The sequence below is a fragment of the Vigna unguiculata genome, chromosome 6 (assembly GCF_004118075.2).
Source record: "Vigna unguiculata cultivar IT97K-499-35 chromosome 6, ASM411807v1, whole genome shotgun sequence".
Lineage (NCBI taxonomy): Eukaryota > Viridiplantae > Streptophyta > Magnoliopsida > Fabales > Fabaceae > Vigna > Vigna unguiculata.
Genome location: NC_040284.1, coordinates 28,076,626 through 28,099,412, shown reverse-complemented (window position 1 = coordinate 28,099,412; position 22,787 = coordinate 28,076,626). Strand labels below are relative to the sequence as shown.

Sequence of the window (22,787 nt, the reverse complement as noted above, 5' to 3'; positions counted from 1 at the left end):
ATTTAAATTTAAAAATATAGATTAGAAAAAGAGTCAAGCAAACTTAATTAATTGGATAAATTGTTTTTACAACTAATTTAATAAAAGTACTTCAATGTAAAAACATTAGCAATATATGATTGAATAACCCGGTAAAAACTTATTCTTGATGCATAAACTTATTCTTGATGACGTAACTAATACAAAAACAAGTTTGAGAACCAAAAAGCGTAAATAATTAAACTTCTAAACTTCACCTCGCATTTCAACTGAGCTACTTACTAGAGGAAAAGGAAAAAAAGGTCAGAATTTCACTAGGTAAACCAGTTTTCTATCCCAATAAATTAAGATCACAGTCAAACAAAGAATTCTAATGCTCCCTTTCAAAGAAAATAGAAGAGAAAATGCTAGTGACACTTACTTTTATATTCTCTGGTTTCTATTTTTACCATGCGAAACCAATCAAATCCAGCGACTCTATTGAATAATGAACAGACAGACAAACATTTGTATTTTGTAGCGTAAAAAAAGGTCTCAGTCGCTTAGTATAGTATCTTGGGATGGGAAGAGGTTGGAACCTTCCTGTTTGCGGCAGCACTACGCAGCGCCTCCTGTCGACTCTCGGCGCATTTTATGTATTCTTGAAGAGCTGGAAGCTTCGCTTTTTCCCCCTCTTTAGGCACTTGTCCTCGAATAATCTGTCCATCAATTAATAATACTAAGATATCCACTGAACACTAAGACTGGTGGAAATCGGAAAGAAAGAGGATTACCTTTGACGCCCACGATCGTTCTGCTTGCTGACAAACATCTCTGATATCTCTTCCAGACATACTGAAACAACAAAAAACGATAAAAGTCACAAAAAAATGAGCAAAACATTTTTGAGACAAGGTAAAACAATGTAGTTAATTGGAGCCTGTTGAGTGTTCAAGTTATGAAAAAGGCTTATGAGCAGTTATACATGATTTCAACGATTTAAGAATGTGTCATGGCGAAAGTAAAAATAAGAGGTCAATTCTTCTAAAGTTAACCCAACTTACTCTTCTGTAACTCTTGCAAATTCTTCTAGTTCGTGTTTGGACAGGTGCTTTGCATATTTGGATGCTATTTCCTGACGATTCCGATGATCAGGTAAGCCAAAAGCGATCATACTATCAAACCGACTACAAGCAAAAGGAGAAAAAAACAGTTAGGGTTTAATTCCTCCATGCTTAACCGTAATTTGTATTGATGCTCGCCTGATTAATGCGGGATCAAGGTCTTCCTTTCTATTTGTGGCAGCAATGACTACTACTTTCTTATCCTGCTCAAAGCCATCTATCTGCAAAATTTGCTTCATCCATCCGTCAAATTGCATAAAAAAGTAACCTTTCAGCGTGTTTTTATTTAGTTTAGACGAGTTATTGATACAAGAGTTTCTACCTAACAATGATTTTTTTTCTACATTTAAGAATTATCAAGCTGTTTACTGTCTTAATACGAAAGTCCATTACTTTGGTTCCGGCAATACTAAAATTTCAATATTATAAAAAGCTACCACAACAATCAAAAGTTATCCCAGTAAATGGTTAGTAAATCAACCAATACTAGAAAGCTGTTAAAGTCAAAGAACATATCGTAAATCAATCTTGACGAGTACATATAATATAATGCTAAATAAAACTTACAAACTGAAAATAAGTCTTTATAAACTCTTCACTACAAAATAGAACTTCAAAACTCCAGCACACAATCCTTTTCTAAAGACATATGTATCATAAAGCAGTAACCAACAAGATTAACCTGTCTCAACAAGACTGACAATATTCTACGTGTAGCTTCATGCATTTCATTGTCACGTGCAGCAGCAAAAGAATCAATCTGTATCGCAAAAAGTAAAAACACAAACAATACGTAAAGAAGTTTTCCAGAAAATCAACAAGTGGAACAAAGCAACTCCATATCAACATTCTCATTTTGTTACCTCATCCAGAAATATAATAGCACCATTTGGAAGATTGTTTGCCAGCGAAAACACTTTCCCTAGAAGACGTTCACTTTTACCATAGAACTCGGACATTATTGCCTCAAGTGGAACATATAGTAAAGGGACACCCTGCCAAATCAAGTTCACCGATTTCAGTTCACTCTATATTTACCCCTCATAATTAATACCATATTGCAGACAATCAAGAATCATAAGCATAGTTATCATTGCCCTGTACGTGACCATATTGAATACAGCTCTTTTACACATGAGCTCAGAACCATAAGCTATAGCTGTTTTCAGTTAACCAGATAACATGAAAAAGTTTATGTACAGTTATGGTTAACTTAATTTACAACCAGTTAATTTGATCAGCCCTACCCCGCCCAAATCACCAGCCCAAATCAAAGATGGAGATACAACTTGATCAATCTACTTCCCTTACCCCCAGAATTCCAGCTGGCAAGAAGACCAGCTCTTCCCCTGTGTCCAAATAGTAACTATATTTCAATTATGAAAAGATTTCCCACTCAATCACCCTTGTTCCTCCTCCTTGCAACCACAGTTGCAAAAAGAAGAGGTAATTGCAAATATTGAAGCAAGACTTTTTGAAGCACCTAGACTTCATCAAATGAATTCATTCTTTACTTTGACCACAACAACATTCTTAAAGCATAGCTCTGAAATAAAAAATAATTCTGTCTGGCAAAGAGTAAAATACAGAAAATCACAATCTCAAAGCTTACAGAACAGACATACAAACCAAACTATGAGGAATGAAAACATGCACAAACAAAGTAAGGATATATAGTAATATTAATCAGCAGTAGTCAATACATGGAGGAGCTTTCCCCATGAAAAACACAAGATTCAACTTCCTGGTAAGTGACAGAGCTAAACAACCAATTTTGACATCGAAGTGGAACATGAGTACCCAAAGCAACAACTTCCATAAATGTAACTTCAAGAATAGTTTTAAAGTATATTTTTCTGTTGGTAGAGGATAGAGCAGGATATTCAGAAAGCATTTTAAAAATAAAGCTAAGGGGTAAAATTGTAAAACAATTAAAAGCAACATACCGCTTGATTGGCAATAACACGAGCACAGGATGTTTTCCCTGTACCTGAAACCATAAAATGTGCTAATCAAACATAATTTAATGTGGATAATGAATATTAAAGGCTGTATACTGATGCCAGTAACTTCTATTGAGATTCAAATTTCAAAGATGCAGTTTCTTACTGAAACAGTGGCAAAATCTACTAAATATCTAGGATCCTGCGCATGAAATAAACGCAGTTCAAACTTCGGAGATCATGAGTATATTGATATGCCAAAAGCTCACATAATAAATGAAATGATTGTTAGAAATTAGAATATGTGAAAATATTTCAAAAGTATCTTAGCATTGGCTGTCATGTTCATACAATTTATTTCACTAATTTTAATTAAGATTATGATCAGTATAGATCTAGGTCTTAAGAACAAACTTAGCAAGACATTCCATTACATAACAGAATATTATGCAAAACCCATTTTTCCCTCAATCTCCTCCCCCTCTGTATCCAAAATCACATACTTCCAACATGGTATCAAAGTGATACCATCATAAGACCTGTTTCACCACTAATTAGCTGCTAAATTACCTCAACTCAGGAACATTTTCATGATTTCCCTTCAACTGTATTGTCTCTCTTGCCTGTTTCTTCTTTGGCATTAGGTCACAACTATTTTATCATCCTCATGATCATCAGCTTTGTTCTTCATTTCAACTATCTACTTCACCAGTTTCCCACGTATTTTAATTTTAATGCGTTAGACAATTTTGGGTCCTGTCATTTACTCAAGGTTTCAATCTCCTTGACATGTATTTTAGCATGTCCAAGATAGTTTCTGGCTGCTGCTGCTGCTGCTGCAGGCAACCTACTGCTGTATAATTCAAGATGGTTCAGACCTTTGCTTTCAGTTCAGCCTTGCTGCCACCACTCCCTCCATCAGCTTGCCTCATGACAGTCTTAGAGAATCATCAGCTTGCCATTCTACATATCTTAGTACCTTTTTGTAAATGGTTTTTTAGGTTATCAACAGTTTGTATTTGAGAAAATAGCTTTCCTAATGAGAACTTTTTTTTTCCCATACATATGTTTTCCCTTTCAGATTCTATTTCTTGTGAGAAAAATTGGCTTTTATAAAAGAATGGAAAAAGCAAAACAGAATATAGAAATTCAATCAAACTAAGCATATGCCCTGCTTGGATTACAACATTATACAGAAAACATGTAAAAGAGTCTAAATGACACACCAGGTGGACCTTCAAATAGCACAGCTCGAGGTCTGTTTGACTCAAACTTATGACGAGTCCCTCGGGCAATATCATCGTATACTTCAGGACTATGCAATGCCAATAGTATTGTATCTTCTATTAATCTACGAAATTAAAGATTTAAGTAAATTTACTTTCGTGCATAATGAGAAATAAAAGCTGAACACACCATGTTTATAAATGATACTAGGGGTTAAAAAGTAGTGTTACAGAGCTCTTGTGAGATATAGAAACCACATTAATCATATAAGCATGACCCAGTTGGCTGGATTGACAGACAAAACTCCCATTCCCTTAAATACTAGAATCTAATCACATTAGCTGAAATATAAACATAAATAGTTAGAAAAAAGAAATATATACGTCTATTTCAGTTTTGCCCACTTGCAACGGAGGTGTCAAAAACCATAAAATTGAAAAGCATCATGAAAAACATTTGCGTTTCACAAAATTAGATATAGAAAATTCAGATAGTTGAAAAGCACAAGCCAAATGTCCAGATTTACATACCGTTTTTGATGTTCATAACCAGCAATGTTGTCCCATGATATCTCAGCATCTTTCAATATACCTACGGGTTCATCAAGTCCATAAATTCTCACTCCCATACCCTCAAGATCAGAAATAGATTTATCTACAGATGGCACCTTTTCAGTCTCTTCCCTTGGTTTTCTTTCCAGGGTGCTTTTTTGTCCCAACTTGTTACCGGCTAATTGTAAAACAGAGATGAAAGCATCAAGCTCTTCAGGACTCAATTCCCCTTGCTTAATGAATTCAATTTCCTGCAATATTCACATTTTTCTATTGAACAATGACCATTTTTTTCAATGCAAAAAGTAAAAATAATGAGTAGATCAAATTAAGAAATATGAAAAAAAAAATATACTTACAGCCTTATCTGAGCCAACGAGAGAATGAAATATGAGTATACATAGATCTGTATCTTCTGTATTTATATCTTTCGATGACATGTCAATGCCATTCTCTGGAATATGTTTTTGTTCTGATGGATTAGAAAGGGTAAGTTGCCAAGCAACTGGGCTGTGGATAGGTCACAAGAAAATTGAGGATCATGAATTGAGTGCGTCAATACAGTAAACTGTAAATGAGAAAACTCAATATGTATATCAAATGCCATAAACATGCAAACTAATATTCCCTAAAACACAGAAATATAGAATGAATTACCTGTTCCAAGCTCGTAACAACATGTCTGAACCACCTCCATGGCCTTCAGCCTTCGTCCCAAGATGTGCAGTAAGACTTGCAATAAGTTGTGAAATATCACAACCATGAGGAATTTGAAACTTAACACTGACCTATAATTGTAACTCCACCATCAGATAGTTTTTATTTCTATTATAGTAACAGAACTTGAAGATTGCATCATCAAAACTAGAGCATAGTGGTTGTGACTTCTTTCTTTTTATTTTCTAGACAAAAAGAGTAGAATGCCCAAATCAATGTGACTGAAGAAAAATGAAAGGTTGAAGTTTAACAATGACACGCAAGACAACACTTCAAATTGAAAAATAATATATATAAATAATGCAATATCGGTAGAGTTCAGATTTCATTAGAATACAATCTTGAAACAATCTTGAAACGGGAAAGATTGGTAATTACGGGCATTAACCAAATACCATTTTAAAACATAAGAACTTTGGAAAACATAAACCAAGAAGTTATCAATAACCACTTGTAGTTTTATCTCCCATGAAAATCGTCCTGAACTTGAAGCAAATTACTGAATAACAATGTGCACCAACCTTCTGGCCTTTAACGGCTACAGAAAATAAAGGATAAGAACCGTATCGAATTCCCCTACTTCTAATCAACTCCTCAATTCGCTCGCGTTCCTTCTTGGCTCTTTCTTGGATATCCACAGCACCATTATCCGCATAAGCCACTCCCACCAATCCAGATCCAAAAACACCAGCAAAGAAGACCGGAAGCCATGAATAATCCTCGGACAAGACTCTGGACATGGAAACATCGGGCGAGGAAAACCAAGAAGACGCAAATTCTACAGAAAAAACAACAAACATGAAGCATTCGCGACGAAATGAGTTCTGGAAAATAAAAGAAAGAGGAACTTACTGGGATGTGTAGAAAGACGTGAGGAGCGAGAAGTTAGGGTTTGAAAAGAGGAGAACGAACGCCAATACCAACGCCACCCTCGAGCTGACCTAGCCAAACGCTCCATTGACATTGAAGAACGAAGAAACGAAAGTGAATTTGACGTGACTACAATAGTATAGTTCGTTACACTACAGTACCGCACCGTCTTTCGTGCTCTGGAAGTCCTTCTTCAACTTTCCCGCTTTATATCTTATATCTCTCTAGAACTTTATGGAGAGAGAAACGAAAAATTGAAGAGAAAATAACACAATAGAAGAGCCTGACGCGTGTTCATAAATTACAAAGTGACGTGATATGTAGGAATTAAAATGAAAACACTCTATTACTGCGAACCTACATTAAAAATTATAAGGTTGTAGAAAATCAAATAGTGAGACGAATGATTAAATTAATAAGTAATATTAACGCTAAAAAAATTGCATGTCTTTTAAAAGTTAAAAAATTGTTTAAGCCTCTAAATATATGTATTAAAAATTGCATGTCTTTTCTATACATCGTAGAATCATAAATTTTCTTATAACTACAAATTATTTGTTTCATTCTAATTATTTCACATACCTAAAGTAATTTCTTAAACTTACTAATCACTATCCAGATCACAAACCCAAACTAACATTTACTATATCTAACAGGTTTATAAATTTAGTAGATTCATAAACCGAATATTTGAGAAAAGACCCAAAGTTACAAGATTTTTTGTTGGCCTTACGTTAGATAGGTGAATGAGATAATATGAAAAACTGCATATTTATTTTGTTCTAACAATAAATTTTTTCTTCTTCTTCTTCTTTCTAATTTTCATGAATTTAAATTTGAAATTTTTGACTCCCTCGTAGTTTAGTTTGACCGAGAATGAAGCATTGCATATGGGTTTATGTAATGGGCCACATGCACTGTGTACGAAATTGTAACCTTTTCGCATTTGGTGTTGGTTCAATTATTACTCACACCACTCTTGCAGCTTCCCTGTTTGTATGGGCATCTTCTAAAATCTACCTTCGTAACCAAATCATGGTACATTTATAATAATACCACACTTGTCCACTGCAATTTTCACTCAATTTAAGCACGCTACGTGTTTGAAGCTTCTTCTCGTGTAATTAACACGCATTAACTAAAATATTAGTTTCTTTGAGCAAACAAAAATTTGTGATCCATGTTTCACAACCTTGGAAGAAGGAAAGCCGGATATAGTTTTCGACAAAAAGCACCTTTCGGCATTTCACCTCCTTTTCTTTTATAATCTCGATATTTCAAAGTTTGATAGAGATGAAATTTTATCATTGCACATTTTATCCACCATTATCGATTTCATGTAAGCAAAATATTAGTACAGCTTAGGTTGACATAATTTTAAATTGTTTGTATTTTATTTCGAATTCATTTTCTGTAAGCAATTATTTTCCATTTTTTTTTCTCTCCAGAAATTTTAGATATTTATTTATTTTTTTCCATTCATATTTTCCTGATAGAAGACAAAATATTGTTTCCATTCATATTTAAAACATAACTCCTAATTTAAGTAAACAGTAAGTCAAAATAACTATTCATCATAAATATCGCTCAAACTATAAGTTTATTGATTGAAGGGAGGAGAATCGTGATTATTTTTTTATGTATTAGGTAAAGATGTTTAAGTAAGTTACGATGTCTCGTGCAAGTAATATCTCTCTATTTTAAAACTTATGTTTTGTTATTTAAAAAGAGTCTTTTACATAGTAAAGATATATATAATGCGATTGTTTAATTGTTTCAAGTAAATTCATTATTAAATATGATATATTAAAGTAATTAAATAAATGAAAAACCACTAGCCATGATATTTTGTCCATTTTAGTATCTAACATTGAAATTGATTTTTTTTTATATATAAGTCAAATATCAATTTATAATAAAACTTATTCAACTTATATCTTTTAAGACATACTCATTTTTGTGAAATACTTTTTAAGGTAAGAAGTATGTGACATTATATAAATTGTTTATATTGAATTGAATTAATTATTTTAAATAAATTTTGTTTTATTTTTTTAAATGGATTTCTTAACTAATATCAAAACATAAATATTTCAATCAATGCAATCAATTTAATAAATTTAATACATTTTGATTAAAAAACTAAATTTACTTATTTTTTAAATTAAAAATTAAATTAAATCAAAATTTAAAAAAAATATAGACTAATTTCAATTTTCATGTAACAAAAATATATTTAACTTAAATCTTTTATTCTCACTTCGTACACAATGACCCTGACTAAACATCTTTACGAACACGAATTTAATTTTTTTAAATCTTTATCTCATTTAAAGTTTAAATTATCTATTCTTACACTATACATGGGAAAATATATCTGTTTTAGACAGGAAACTATTCTCTTAACTTTTTCGATTAAAAATTCTCAAAATTATTACTTTTATATTCTTACGAACAGCATTTCATGCATCATCCAGACTAAAAAAAAAGCACTTTTCAAAATATATATTTCATATTATTATTCTATTATTATATTAAAAAAATACTATGAAGTTATTCTTCTCCTTTCATTTTTAAGACCCAATAATTAAAATCAGTTACCGATTAGATTTCAATACCATAAATGATTAGAATGAAAATAAATTATTTGGGAAGTAACTTAATTCTATATGTTTACAGGGGTTAAAATAAATTCATTTTGTTCCATCCTATTTTGGTTTTAAATTAATAGTAGGTGATGATAACTCAGAAAGAACATTCAACCCATTAAAAACCTTCATAAAACAAGCTTACTTACATTCATCATAATTCCAAAAAATAAGTGAGAACACAAAAGTGCAGTATATACACCCATTTTAGAACAAACAAACATGGTGATTTTTCTTTCACCCACAGTAATCATTATTTCAGGGGAGGCTTTTCCACAAATTTAACTTTCTTCTGTCATTTTTAATTTCTTTTCATTTTTCAGGGTCTGTGTATCAGCAACAATGTAAAACTCAAAAGCACCTAAAAGCCTAACAATCCAACTTATGCCATGCCATGCATGACAGCAAAGATGCAGAAATAGTTGCTGACACAACTGTAAAGAGCATTCATTTCTTTCAACAATCATTAACACACCCTTTCGTTAAAAGTCTTCTCTCGACTCAACACAACCACATTCAAAATCCTTCTCAACAAATTCTACCTTTCCCTTTGAGATGCCATTCAGTGGATCATAAACGATAAATCAAGAATTATTCAAACAATTTTTATCTATCAGCCACCTCAGACAAGTTTCATTATAATTTTTTGTTGTCTGCTTTGTGTTCTAGCGATGTGAAAACATAACATAAAAAAGGCAATGAGAAAACTAAGAACAGCAAAAAGTTACATAGGAAAGTCCAAACTGAACTTAAATAATAATATATAATATAATAGTAAATACATTCTGATAAAGCATTTCAGATTACACGAGGAAGAGCACAAAGGAAAAGATACCATTTACGAGCTATGACACGACGAATCTAATTTCAACTCCTAACCTCTGTAAGTCAGAAAGAGATACCTTTTTTGTTACATACAAAGTCACAAAATGAAAAGAGAAACTATAGCTTTCCGTATACGAAAATCTAAATAAACCCCTCCAAAAAAAAAAAAAAACACTAATTATACAACTTATGGCGCGGTTAAAAAGTAACACTAGTGAGAAGTTACTACGCATTTTTTGGTGAAGAGGTTGCGCAGGTTAAAAATGTTACCCCCACTTCCTCCATCATTGCCTCCACTGTTGCTATTATGAGTATTATTATTAATAGAAGTACTACTGTTACCGTTGGTGATGACGCCGCCGCCACTAACACCCACGGCGCTGTTCTCGTCGCTTCTGCAGCTCAGGTGGTGTCTGTAGCCAATGCACATGGGGACGTTCAGATTCAAAACCCTCGTGGTTCCTCCTCCGACGGCGACTTTGCTCCGGCGAGATTTGGGAGGGTCGGAGGTTTTGCGGCGGACCTGCCAGACCGGGCTGCTCCGGCCCACGTGGACGCCGGCCCGGCCAGGACTGCTGGGCCACTTTCTGGACTTGGACTCGCCGGCGGAGTTGCTCCGGGAGCAAGGCGCGCTGTTAACCTTCCGGGTCAACGGGGCTCCGGCGAAGAGCTTGGGTCGGGTACCCGCATTTCCCGCGGACCTGCTCCGGGAGAAGGGCCATATGTTGATGTTCAATTCCGCGGAACTCGCTGAAGTACCACTTTTTCTCTCTCTCTTTTTCCCTTTCTCTTTGTCTTCTGCGTTTTCCGTGTTTTTCTTATCGGTCTTTCTGAAAATGTCCCTCCAGCGTTTGGACGCGGATGAGGAGGTGGTGGATTCGGTTAAAATGGAAGGGGAAGGTTCTGGGTCGGGCGGTGAACCGGGTTCGGGGTCGGGTTCGTGGATCGGAGGGGTAAAGGTGGAGGCTTTGGGAGATGGGTGTGGTTTGTTGGGGAGGAGGTGGAGGGGGAGGAGGACGCCGTCGACGAAGAGTTCATCGGCGGAGAGAAGATGGGGCTGAGGGAAAGAAGGGTTTCGGAGCATCCAGAACTCGAATTCCGGTGAATTGCAGTTGGTGGCGTTGGGGGAGAGAAGTGTTTGGGGTTTGTCCATGTCTGCGTGTTGAGAAAGTTGCGTTGTGTTGAATTTATGGCGTTTTGCAGCGGTGGTTGAAGGTTCTTGTGTTGCGATGTTAGATGAGGGGAGGAGGAGAGAGAAAGAGAGAGAGAGAGAGAGAATGAGGCATTAAAGAAAGAAAGAGGGGAAAGGGATGGCATAGATTTTAAGGGAGGGTGTTGGGGTCCATTGAGTTGGAAGAAGCATGTGCCATACAATTTGGTGTTTGGAGAGTGTGTGTGTGTGCATAATAATCACCTCCTTATGCAGCTTTATATCTGCCTTTCTTCGCCAATCACCGAGGAAAACAAAAGATAATGGTGGATATGTGTGGGGTGCACATGCTATGCCCTCTATTTCTAATCCTTCATTCTCTTCTATATTAATCACCAACATTTCACTCTTCCACTTTCCTCCAACCAATTTCAATTCCCTCTTATTTCATTTCTAATACTATATATACAACTCTACCACAATATCATTATATTTTCAAAACTTAAATTCACTTCGAGTACTATATTAACCACAAATAAATATTGTATATGAAGAAAAGGATATGATTTTGAGACACGTCAATACTTTATTACTTATTTAACAGATTTATAAAAAAAAACATCACGTAAAAGATTTAAACGACAATATCTCTAGATTTAATCATTTATTAACGTTTTAGTCTTTTAATTTAACAATTTAGTGTTATTCTAGTCCTTGCTTTGAATTTTCAAATTAAGTTTCACTAAACATATAAAAGTTGTTAACTTTAAATAGTAAATAGTAAATGATTAAAATTAAAAGACTAAAATAACCATAAACGATTAAGCCCAAACAGCTAAAGTAATAGAAAGTGAATAAGTGTATAATCCAAATTGAAAGATAGTACGTCATGCATGAACAATCATCATTAACTGTAATAAAAGCTCTTTAAGATGATTAAATCATAACTTTTTCAATTTGGTATAGTTTCCTATTCACCGAAATTGCATTTAATCACTTCGATACACCGAATCACTTCTTACAACATTATTACGGAAGTGCTTAATTTTCGAAGCGTTACAACGTTAATGCGTAGGTTTGTAACATTTGTATGAGTGTGATCCACAGAGGTTGACGCGGATGATTGCGTAAGATAGTAGTGTGTTTTCAGCACTAACTCGTTGATACCAACCACTCGAGAATAAATAAGAAATGATTAAATGCTGTTGAATTATGACAAAATTATTGTTTAACTCTTTCCCTTCATTCCAATCTCTACCACACGAAGGAATGGTTTTATGGCTTCGCAAAATCTTGTTAAATCTCACTTTGATTGAGAAGGAACAAGTCCAACAAATTATTGCAAAAGGGAAAGTAGAACAACAGTTAGGTTACTAATATTACAAGTCTTTTAGACATGACGTTGAACCAATTTTTTCTACACATATTAATAATTTTAAAAATAACAAATATTTCACACCAATAATATAAGATAGCTAGTAGAAAAAAAAAAACATGTCGGAGTAGATTCTAAGAAATTAAATCTTACTGTATATATACTATACAAATAAAAAGAATATTTATAATTTTAAAATGTGGCATATTTAAACAAGGTACCTATTATTCGACACAACATTTGGAAATATATTTCGAAGTTAGACAAATTAGAATGCAACGATTTGAAATAAGTTATAAATTGATGTTATACACGATTGTGGGTGTAAAAATATTTCAGTTTTTATTGTCGTAAAGAATATATAATTAACGAGTATAAAAGATTTTGTTGTTAAGAAATTTTATGTCATATATACAAATTATTTTTTAAAAACTAACTTTATGTTATATTAAATTTCTTTTAATTGTTTAAATGAATGAATCCGCTACTCAACAATACTTGAGAAAATACTAACCTTATGTTTGGACGGAAAAAAATTAGACTTTCATGCAAATTTGAATCAGAAATTTTTAAAGAATAATTTTAAGAAAGTTAGAATATTTTATAATAAAACATGCAGTTTAGATAAAAAAAATGAAAATTATAATAAGTTATAGGAATAGTTTGATTAGTTAAAAGTAAATAGCTTAATTTAATTTTAGAAAGCAAGAATTTGAAAGTTTTTATACTCTCTTTTCTCATTTTTTTAATGTCTCCTTTTCTTAGTGTACTTTTTTTAAATCTCAGTTAATATATTCTTGGAAGTCATTACTTTGACCAATGTTAAAACGTTATTAACTCGATTTCATATTTTTCAACTCATTGAAGAGACATTTCTTTTATGCCAAGTCAATAATTATAACTGTTTTTCTATTGTTATTGTCAATTTTTTTTTATGTAAATATTATTTTTTATTTAGGTTTTATTCGTAAGCACAATTTTTTTTTATCACGTCAAATACGATTTTTTTTTTAATTAACGTCAACAAATGTCATTTATTGTTGGTGTGAATTGAAATTATTTTATATCAATGTTAACTATAAGATTTCTTCTATTAAAATAAACAAAAATATTTTTCAACCAACATCTTTTAAAATCTTTTTATTGATGTTAATAAGATTTTTTAACCATTATAAGTGAATTTTTGTAATTAATATTAATGTTAATTATTTTTAATTAACAGTATTAAGATTATTTGTTTCTCGAATCATAATTATTTTCAAGTAAGCAAACGTCAATCATCAAAGTTTAGAAAGTGAAATTACTTTAATCAATCACTTACCGGAGCTAACTTATTTTAATCTCTTTGCCTAATTATGATTACCCAATCTAGTTTTGAAACAAGATAATGAGTTCATAACTACGGTCCATGAAATATTGATGTTGTGTAATTTCAAAATATCTATATATTATGGGAGCCAACTTGTAACATACAAATCAATAATAATTCGTATATACTATTTCAAGCCGACATCAAATATATATTTGTTGCGTTACCTTCGTATCATGAAACATATAGTGACATGAATATTAATAATTTTTTTTCTTCAGTACAAGGAATATTGATGTTTTGTTGGTTATATATTTGTAATTTGTAATGAATGGATAATTTAAGAGAGTGGAATCACACACAAATGAATTGGAAAGCTCGTGATGTATAAACATGTAAGTGTTGACTTTTACTTCTATTATTACACGCATGATCATGATGCTCTGCTAAAAGCTTCGTTTCCATTTTCTATCTTAATCACATGTAATCAAGCTTTTTCAGCTTCATACTCCCTCGTCATTACCTTTTTTATAGATGTCTTTATCACAATTTAATCATTAATCACTTCCTAATTTAATTATCCTAACCCCACAACAAAATTTTTAACACGTAATTGGAATTTTCTACCTTCGAAGTGTTATTATTCCAGTATCATTAGATGTTTTTAATTTGGGTTGGGTTCACACCATCATGAATAATATATCATTTGTCAGGTTCGCTTATCATCATCACTATTTCTTTTGAAAGAATATCACAGTCACTACTTTTTCAGTAACAATCCATTATTAATGCATTCACTTATTTAAAATACACATTTGTTCATGAGTGAAACTATAAACAAATAGTATCACAAGAAATGGGTTTGAAACCCTGAATTGCAGTTCTATTAGAGATGAGAAAGTTGATGAGGTTTTAGTGGCATGGTTAAATGTCTTTTTCTAGTATAATCATTAGAAAGATGTGATAGGTTAAGGTGTCGTTTTCACTTATATATGTGTTTTTTTTTTCTTTTATTAAATAATAAGTTTTTTGGTTTATGAAGTGTTCAATTATTATTTTCGACAATAAATAAGTTTAAAAATAGCTTTCAAATTAAGCTTATGATTCAGAAGTTTGGGATTTTAAAATCACTAGTAACCCTTTTATCTGTATTATACATTAAAAATAAATTGTTAAATCTATACACAAAAAATAATACATTCAACAAATCTGAATTTGTTAATAAATATCATGACATGATTTTTATTTTTCAATTTAATTTAATTTATTATTTTTTTCGTATATTCTGTTACACAGTGAGTCAAACTTACATGTTACGCTCTTTTCCATAACTTAAGGTTGACTACGAAGATTTATAATTTTTTAATGAAATATTCTACTTGCTCTCAAAGTCAAAAGGAAGGAAATTGGGTAGAAATGGGTGTGAAATCGGTGAGAGCAGCCCAAAATTAACGGGCCGACAAAGAAGCCCGTTATAACAGCAAGTAATAAACGGGGTGGGGCCCAACTGAAGGACTTAACGTACAGGTGGCTGCAGACTAATGAGGAATGTGTGGGGTCATAGATGTGAATTCCTGGAAAAGGATCTTATGTAACTTTTTTTAATGTTTGCCATACTCAAAAGAATAACTGAATACATGTCAGGAACATAAAATTATAATACACAAGTAAAACACAATCGTTGAATAATAATAAACCATCTCACTCTTTTTAAAAATATTTATTAGTAACATTTATTTATTTTGAAGGAAATTTATAAGTAAATTAATAGTATCAACTAAAAGAATAGACAGATAAATTATTTATTATATTTAGTTGCAAATGAGAATCATGGAAGAAAAAAGGAACGGTGTTGAGTTGAGGTTGTTAACAGCGTTTGTTTGGCTATGATATCAAACTTTGCATTTCTTTTTCCTGTATTTTTTAAAAAGAGTTATAACATTTCATAACTACTCTTATATTATTTATTTATTTATTTATGAAAAATAAAAAAACAGCGTTTGTTTGGAGGAAAAATGATTGTGGCCTGTGTGGACGAAATGAAACAGTGTTTCATCAATGAATGTGGCTCCACTTCAAACTCACCTTTAGTTTGTTTTTTCTTCACTTTTTTAATACCATTTGAAATGTCTTGTTTGCACCTCTCAACTAAAATTCACAATATTTTATTATCTTTTAAAAATCTAACCACATTCCATCAGTCCCTTCCCAATAATACAGAACTATACCTTTTTTTTTTTAATTTTCCAATTACTTAAGTATATTTTAATTTGAGTAAACTAATTAGATAGAATTATAATTTAAGATACTATATATTTGCGTTATTCAACACTAGTCAACACCGTACAAACTTTACCTCAATATTCATTATATTTTATTACTTTAAACATATGATATCTCAAATTATATTACTTTAAAATGAAGGCGTTTAATAATCATTTTAAAATAAAATAATTCTTCTTCACCGCAATTGACTGAATACAACATAAATTATTAAAGTAAAATTGACAATTTAAAAATAAATTAAGGTGGACTTCTCGTCACCAAGACTATTCACTTCATTTAAGACCTTTGGAAAAAAATTCCTCAAATAATCAATAACAAGGTGATCTTTTGAATTTTTAAAATAATTATTATAAGTTGTATCGAATACTTCTCCTATTTTAACATTATTGAAATAAATACTTTATTAATCATTAATCAATTTTCATTACTATAATGATGATTTTAAATGAAAAACTAAGCATTTAAATATTAACTAATATTTTATAAATTTAAATATTTTGCACGATGACTACAGCATTTTTTATGATTTGATGTGATTTGTCAGTTTCTCCGCGGCCTATTTAATCTTGGACGAGTGTTCATTGTGGCTTTCAAACACTTGGCTATTTGATTCAATTTTGTAAGATATTTTTACTTATTTTAAAAATATATTACGTCATTAGATAGATAAGGTTATAACATGCTATTAATATCACATCATGGCATTATATTAGAACATGATATTAAATTAAATATAAAGAATAAAATAAATGAAAATTATATTAGTGGAGGTGAGCAGCCTTTCCTGATCAGAACAAGTCCAATGAGTAAACTATTTATATTAATGTTTTAAGAATATGTGTGGGGGAGTGTTTTTAGAAAAAAAATATATTTTTAAACTAAAATTAGTTTATACACAAATTAAGTTGTTAACAAAATTTATATATTTTATCCTAAACTTTTATTCACAATTTATACACATTTTTTTCTCCATTTTTGTATATTGTAAGTGTGTAGGTAGAAACTCATCCAAATAGATTTGCAAATTTATGCAGATATCACGAGTACGAAATTTAAAAACAGTGATTTAGGTTTATTATTTATGATATTTATTAGGTTGAATACCATAAACGAATAGAAATTGCAATTATAAATTATAGATCTGAATCATAAAAGTTAAAGTGTGTGCATCAAGAAGTAAAATAATCAATAGTTTGATGGATAGTTTTTATTTGAAAACCTAATCAATTTCAATAGTTTTTTAACCACACTTCTATTCTTATCCACGCTATGTGTGTGATAAAAGTTCAATTTTATTCGGATAATGTTAGTGAATTATAGGTGTTAGTTAGTTTAGCTAAAACACAAAACTATAAAAACAATATATAAAACGAGTTTATTATTTAAAAATAACATATTCATGAAAGAAAAATATTTGTAATAAAAGTAAATTCTTAATAATCATGGTTATTTGTAGTTTTTTCTCTTCACACTGTATTTAAGTTTGAATAGAAGCATAGACTAAATCCCAGTGTTCCTTTTCAATTTTGGCGGAAACATTATACAGAATCATATTAGTTCTGATTACACCTACTCCAGACACAAGAAAAGACAAAAATCATTGGAATTTAGCTCCTGATGCAAAGTAAAGAGATCTTTCTGATTTATTTTCTTAAAATATTAAATCAATAAAACATTATAAGTAAGAAGAAAAAGTAAAATTGAATTGTCAATTGAAGGCAGGGTGTCAGTTTGTGAGAAACAGTTTTGATGATTATTGCTGGTCCATGTTTAGGAAGAGGGTTCAGTACTTAAGTACTTTAATCTTAATTTAATTAAATTACAAAGATCTTATGTGCAACAGTGTAGAACTAAAGTTGTAATCTCTTTCCTTTGTCTCCCTCCCTCCACTCAATTAGGTACATATAGGGGAAACAGAGAACACACCGTAACACCAAGTGATTAGGATAAGCCTAAACTTTTTTAGTGAGTTGTAAAGCTACATATTTATAATTATAGCTCAATTAATCTTCTATATAAACTTTCGGTTATCAAGTTGTTCAACATAATTATAGTTTCAGTGTGTTTCCAAGATGTTTCGCCAATGTAAACCTTTTTTTCTTTTTCCTGTGCCACTTGCCTTATCAACCTTTTCCCTTTTTATCTACGTGCCTTCATTTTCATTAAATCACTCTAACTTATGCTCTTTTCCACCAAATTGTTCAACATTTTTATTACATAAGAATATATATATATATTTCAATTTAAACATGATTATATTGAGTGCGTGGAAGACATAAACACAAATGGTGTGTTTTTATTGAAATTTCTTGAAAGTCTTTGAGAACCGAATTGAAGCTCTTTATTAATACTATCGTGTCGCGTCTATGTGTACACATTTTTTAGATATATGAGATATATGTGATATTATATTAGTAGGTGATAATAATGTAATGTTATTAAGTTAATATATAAAAAATTATATTTATTAAAAATAAAGTGAATATATAGAAAAGATAAGAGAATAACTATTAATAAATAGAGAAAAAGAGAAGAGTAGAGATAAATGATTTTATAAAAAAGTTTGTAAAAAGTAATGGTCAATTTTCAAAAATTTAATAAATAATTATATTTTAAAGGATAAAATTGGTATTTTAAAATGTGGACATAAAAGAGAAAATCCTCTTTATATATTCCTCTTTATATATTGTTATAGATTGTCTAAGAATGTAGTTATTTGAATTGGAATTGAACGACCTTAACTAATATAAATAAATATATATATATATATATATATATATATATATATATATATATATATATATATATATATATATATATATATTGCTAACCTCTTATCTTTTTAAGGAAGGAAAAAACAATTGAAGAGTTAATTAAGAGTTAGGAGGAAGACTTATTGAAAAAGATAAAGTGGAAGGAGTGATCACCGTACCAAGATTCAACAAATGTTGCTTGAAAACCAAAACAAGAAAAGTTTTTTTTTTCTTTCCTTTTCTTGATTAATGACAACGGAAATTCTAATTGGTTTGCTATTAATTTGTTTTGTTGTTATGTGTTGTAACGAAAATGTAATCGAGTTTGCTTAAATAGTAGGTGTTGTTGGGTTTGATCTGAGATGTAACACTAAAAAAATAAATAAAAACTAAGTTGTCTGAATTCTAAATAATTTATTTTAAAAATCATTTTTGAGACTCGTCTATTATGTACGTATTAAAATAAACTGATTGTTTAATTATTAAACAATATTTATTTTTTAATGAACACAAACAAACAAGTTGGTCCAAGATTTGTCAATTAAATATGAAATTACTTATTTCAAAAATAAATATATTAAAAATATACATTAAAAAGTTGAATTATTCTTAGTATTGGAATTATTTTTTAAAAAATAACTTGATGTGCAATATAATTTTTTTGACGATTTGAAAAGGATTCAACTTTTACTTATTTACCATGTGTCAGACGGACCCACTTTCATTTGGCTACCTGTAAAAATGGAATAGGATGAAGAGAACCGATTCATGATAAATAAAATGAACTGAATTTTGATCATCTAACCATAACTTTTTTTAAAACTTTATTTTATATATGCATATACACACAAATATATATTAAAAACACAGATTATAATATTTTATAATTTTTGAATTAATTAATGTTTTTACTTAAATAAAATAAAATGGTTATAACTTTATATGCTAACTTAATATAATTTAAATTATTATATATTTACGTTATTCAAATAATATTAAATTAAAAAAAAAAACATGTTTGCAGCTGTGTCTCACCGCCTTTGACTTGCTGGTGTGATGGATGAGATTATAACCCAATTTGCAATCCAAACCGATTTTACCAGTATAATAATTAAATACGTAGGTCTTCACTCATGTCAACTAAAAAAATAAACAAATATTTTTGTGAAACGTGTTTTAATTAAAATATTGCATTAATAACTAAAATAAATAAATAAAAAACACTTCAAGAAGAGGTTTACTTGATCGAACATGAAAACTGTTTTGTTTGCCTTTTTGAGTTTAGAAGCATGCATGTGTATATAGAGCACGTTCATTGGTTCATTGATTGTAGGAGAAAGGAAAGTATATTCGTTTCCTCCCAATTTTAGTGCAACAAAGAAAAATAGTAAGGCACCAAGGATTCACTCTCAATAGTTTTTTCAAACCCTAAATTATTCACATAATTTCTCACCCTAATTCACTTCAATTTCATTCATTCATGTAATTTTGCAGAATTACATATAACTAAACTTGACAAAAACTCACTGATTTTTAATTTTTTTTTTAAATATTAAAAAAAATTATATATTTTTTCTTAATTTTATATATTTGTTTCTCTTAATTTTGTTCTCTTTAATTCTTTATTTTTATTTTCAAAAATTACTTAATTAAAATCTAAATAATTTTTAATTGTTCCTACTAATTTAGGGTCTTAGATAGGTGACTATCTTCATGTTTCCAACCCATCTAGATAAATTATCAATGACTAAACCTACCTTTAATCCATTGTAATTTAATGAATATACAAAACCTAGTTCTTAAAACAATATACTGTCATTTATACTATAAATTCATAATACTATGCTTATTGCATCAATCAGAACCTCCACTAAACTATCTAATTTAACTGACAAAAATAATGGTCATAAAAAATCTTTAATTATATAAATAAATACAAAGATATAATAAAGATGCAATGTATATATTTTAATCTCAAACTTTTCTTTTATAATTTGTATGTATGTATGCAGTCAAGTCAAAGCTTCTTCACCAAGTCTCCACTAATTTAAACAATTATTGAGGGTATGCTGTGTCAAGAACGAATTCCATAGAGTAATTAAGTTAGTTTACGTGACAGGTTTTGGCATTTTGTTAATATAATTGGATTTGATTTGGGTTGTTTTGTTAAGACCATCATCAAAAACATCTATAATAAGAAGAAACATAATCAAAAAGAGTAGAGCCTGCCACAATACACAACAAAAAACCATGAATACACACAAGTCAAGAACCACCAAATTTCAAAACAAAAGCACAGTAAAGTTGCATGGATCTATCCTTTCTCGTTTACTTTGAAAATTTGGTTCTTAGCAGAATCTTGAGTGATGACAGGAACATCAAAAGTTCTCCAGAGGAGGTTGAGAGGGTTTATACATCATAGGTGTCAGGTGATGTTCCATAACATGGTAAGTGGAACAGTCCAAAAAGCACAAATAAATAAGCATGGCATGTGAAAGAACAAGCATTGCACATAGAGGCACCCATCAAGACCAAAAGATAAACCCTTGCATGCTGTGTCTTGGAGAGAAAAAAAGAAAAAAACCTGTCCTTTTCAGTTTCACACAATGAAACCAAGACTAACTCACTCTGAGTCACTGATAAAGATACCAATTCAGTGCAAAAGATAAAGAAACGAAGCAGAAAGCATCAAGAAGAATTGAATGCTTGTGCTTATCTTATTACCTTCCAAATCACCTCAATTAGAAGCTTAGTGTCATGGACCCATGTTGGTGAGACATAAAAGAAGTCATGTGCATGGTTGAACAAGTCCACTACACATTTATGAGTCAAAAAACTTAATACATGCTTACCAATTAGTGAGTGATGGTGCTGAATCAGCATTCTCTCTGGCTGTATCTGCATGGATGAATGTGTGTGATGAAGGGAAAGTGATAGATTTTTTTCATGTGGATTTAAATATTTTACTAGGAACCAAAATCATAAAGTGTCAATTGATTTGTCACAGACAGAGCCAGCAACAAAAGAACCCTTCCCCTTCACCCAACTCCAAGCCCACCACGTTTGATCGTCAACGTCTTACTAGCTGTGCTGGGTCTGTGTCTGTGTAGTCACCCCAAAAAGTAGAAACCAATCTTTCATAATGCAATCATAATTCGTTGAATCTTATGTTTCCCACATTCATATCTTTCATATACCATGCCACTTGGCCTCATCTCCACTTATCAACATGAATCAATGTAGAATATTTTGGTTCAGAATTTTATGGCAGACACAACTTCTGAAGAACCCTGCTGTATCAAAATCAGAAGACATATGAGTATGATTTATTCCAGATTCTTTTGAGATTTTGCGATGAGTGTGTGAGAATGTTTGCATATAAATGGTTGATTTTTAGCTTATAAGTTACTCAAATCCGAGTCTTCCTTTAAAGTAAATATTTGAAAGATATACTTACCCTACATGATAATTACATCTATAACTTCAACAAAATTAAGTGAAGTAAAAATACTCTTATTTATTTTATTTTTGAAATGGAGTTTCTTCTACCTACCTTATGGTACACTATATGCATTTTGATATTGCTGAAAAAAAATATACTCGTAATTTTTCTAATTTCAAATTAAAAATTCATATTTATTATGCTTATAATGGAATTGTATTAACATTTTACTTTAATTTTTAAATAAACATTCTTATTTTGGTATTTCCTTTTTAATAAATGACACATACTTTCTCTCATAATTTTAATACAGTCATACTTAATTTTTTTATTAAAACTTGAACAATAATTTTTTTACTTAATCTTAAATAAAAATTAAATGATAAAATATAAGTTAAAAAATTTATAAACAAATTATTTTTCCTTTTATAAAAAAAAAGTATCACATGATTAAAAATAAAAATTACAAAAGATAGAAAATGTGAATGTTATTTATCAAAAATATAAAAAAAATAAACATTTATTCAAAATAGAGAGTATATAAGTGTCTATCATAAAAAATATAGGGTAGAAGTTACTACAGACAGACTTTCCCCTATAAAAAGATCC

General features: G+C 30.5%; 2 protein-coding genes across 3 annotated transcripts; both read right to left on the bottom strand.

Moving 5' to 3' along the window:
- Positions 1-263: 263 nt before the first annotated feature.
- Positions 264-6,649, bottom strand: LOC114188084 (cell division control protein 48 homolog D). 2 transcript variants are annotated; one of them, XM_028076601.1, is made up of 13 exons: positions 6,373-6,649; positions 6,042-6,298; positions 5,461-5,705; positions 5,163-5,313; positions 4,783-5,054; positions 4,252-4,376; positions 3,029-3,072; positions 1,946-2,077; positions 1,765-1,842; positions 1,221-1,303; positions 1,023-1,145; positions 753-813; positions 264-677 (listed from the first exon to the last, which is right to left on the bottom strand). In XM_028076601.1, exons 3-13 carry the CDS (start codon positions 5,481-5,483, stop codon positions 522-524), a joined length of 1,248 nt encoding a protein of 415 aa, XP_027932402.1. In that variant the 5' UTR covers positions 5,484-5,705; positions 6,042-6,298; positions 6,373-6,649; the 3' UTR covers positions 264-521. The 2 variants fall into 2 exon arrangements, with proteins under 2 accessions (XP_027932402.1, XP_027932401.1); XM_028076600.1 differs by having other exon boundaries at positions 5,461-5,591; positions 6,373-6,648.
- Positions 6,650-9,775: 3,126 nt separating this feature from the next.
- Positions 9,776-11,273, bottom strand: LOC114186975. The gene has a single exon (XM_028075063.1). It carries the CDS (start codon positions 11,014-11,016, stop codon positions 10,075-10,077), a length of 942 nt encoding a protein of 313 aa, XP_027930864.1. The 5' UTR covers positions 11,017-11,273; the 3' UTR covers positions 9,776-10,074.
- Between the last annotated feature and the right edge of the window lie 11,514 nt (positions 11,274-22,787).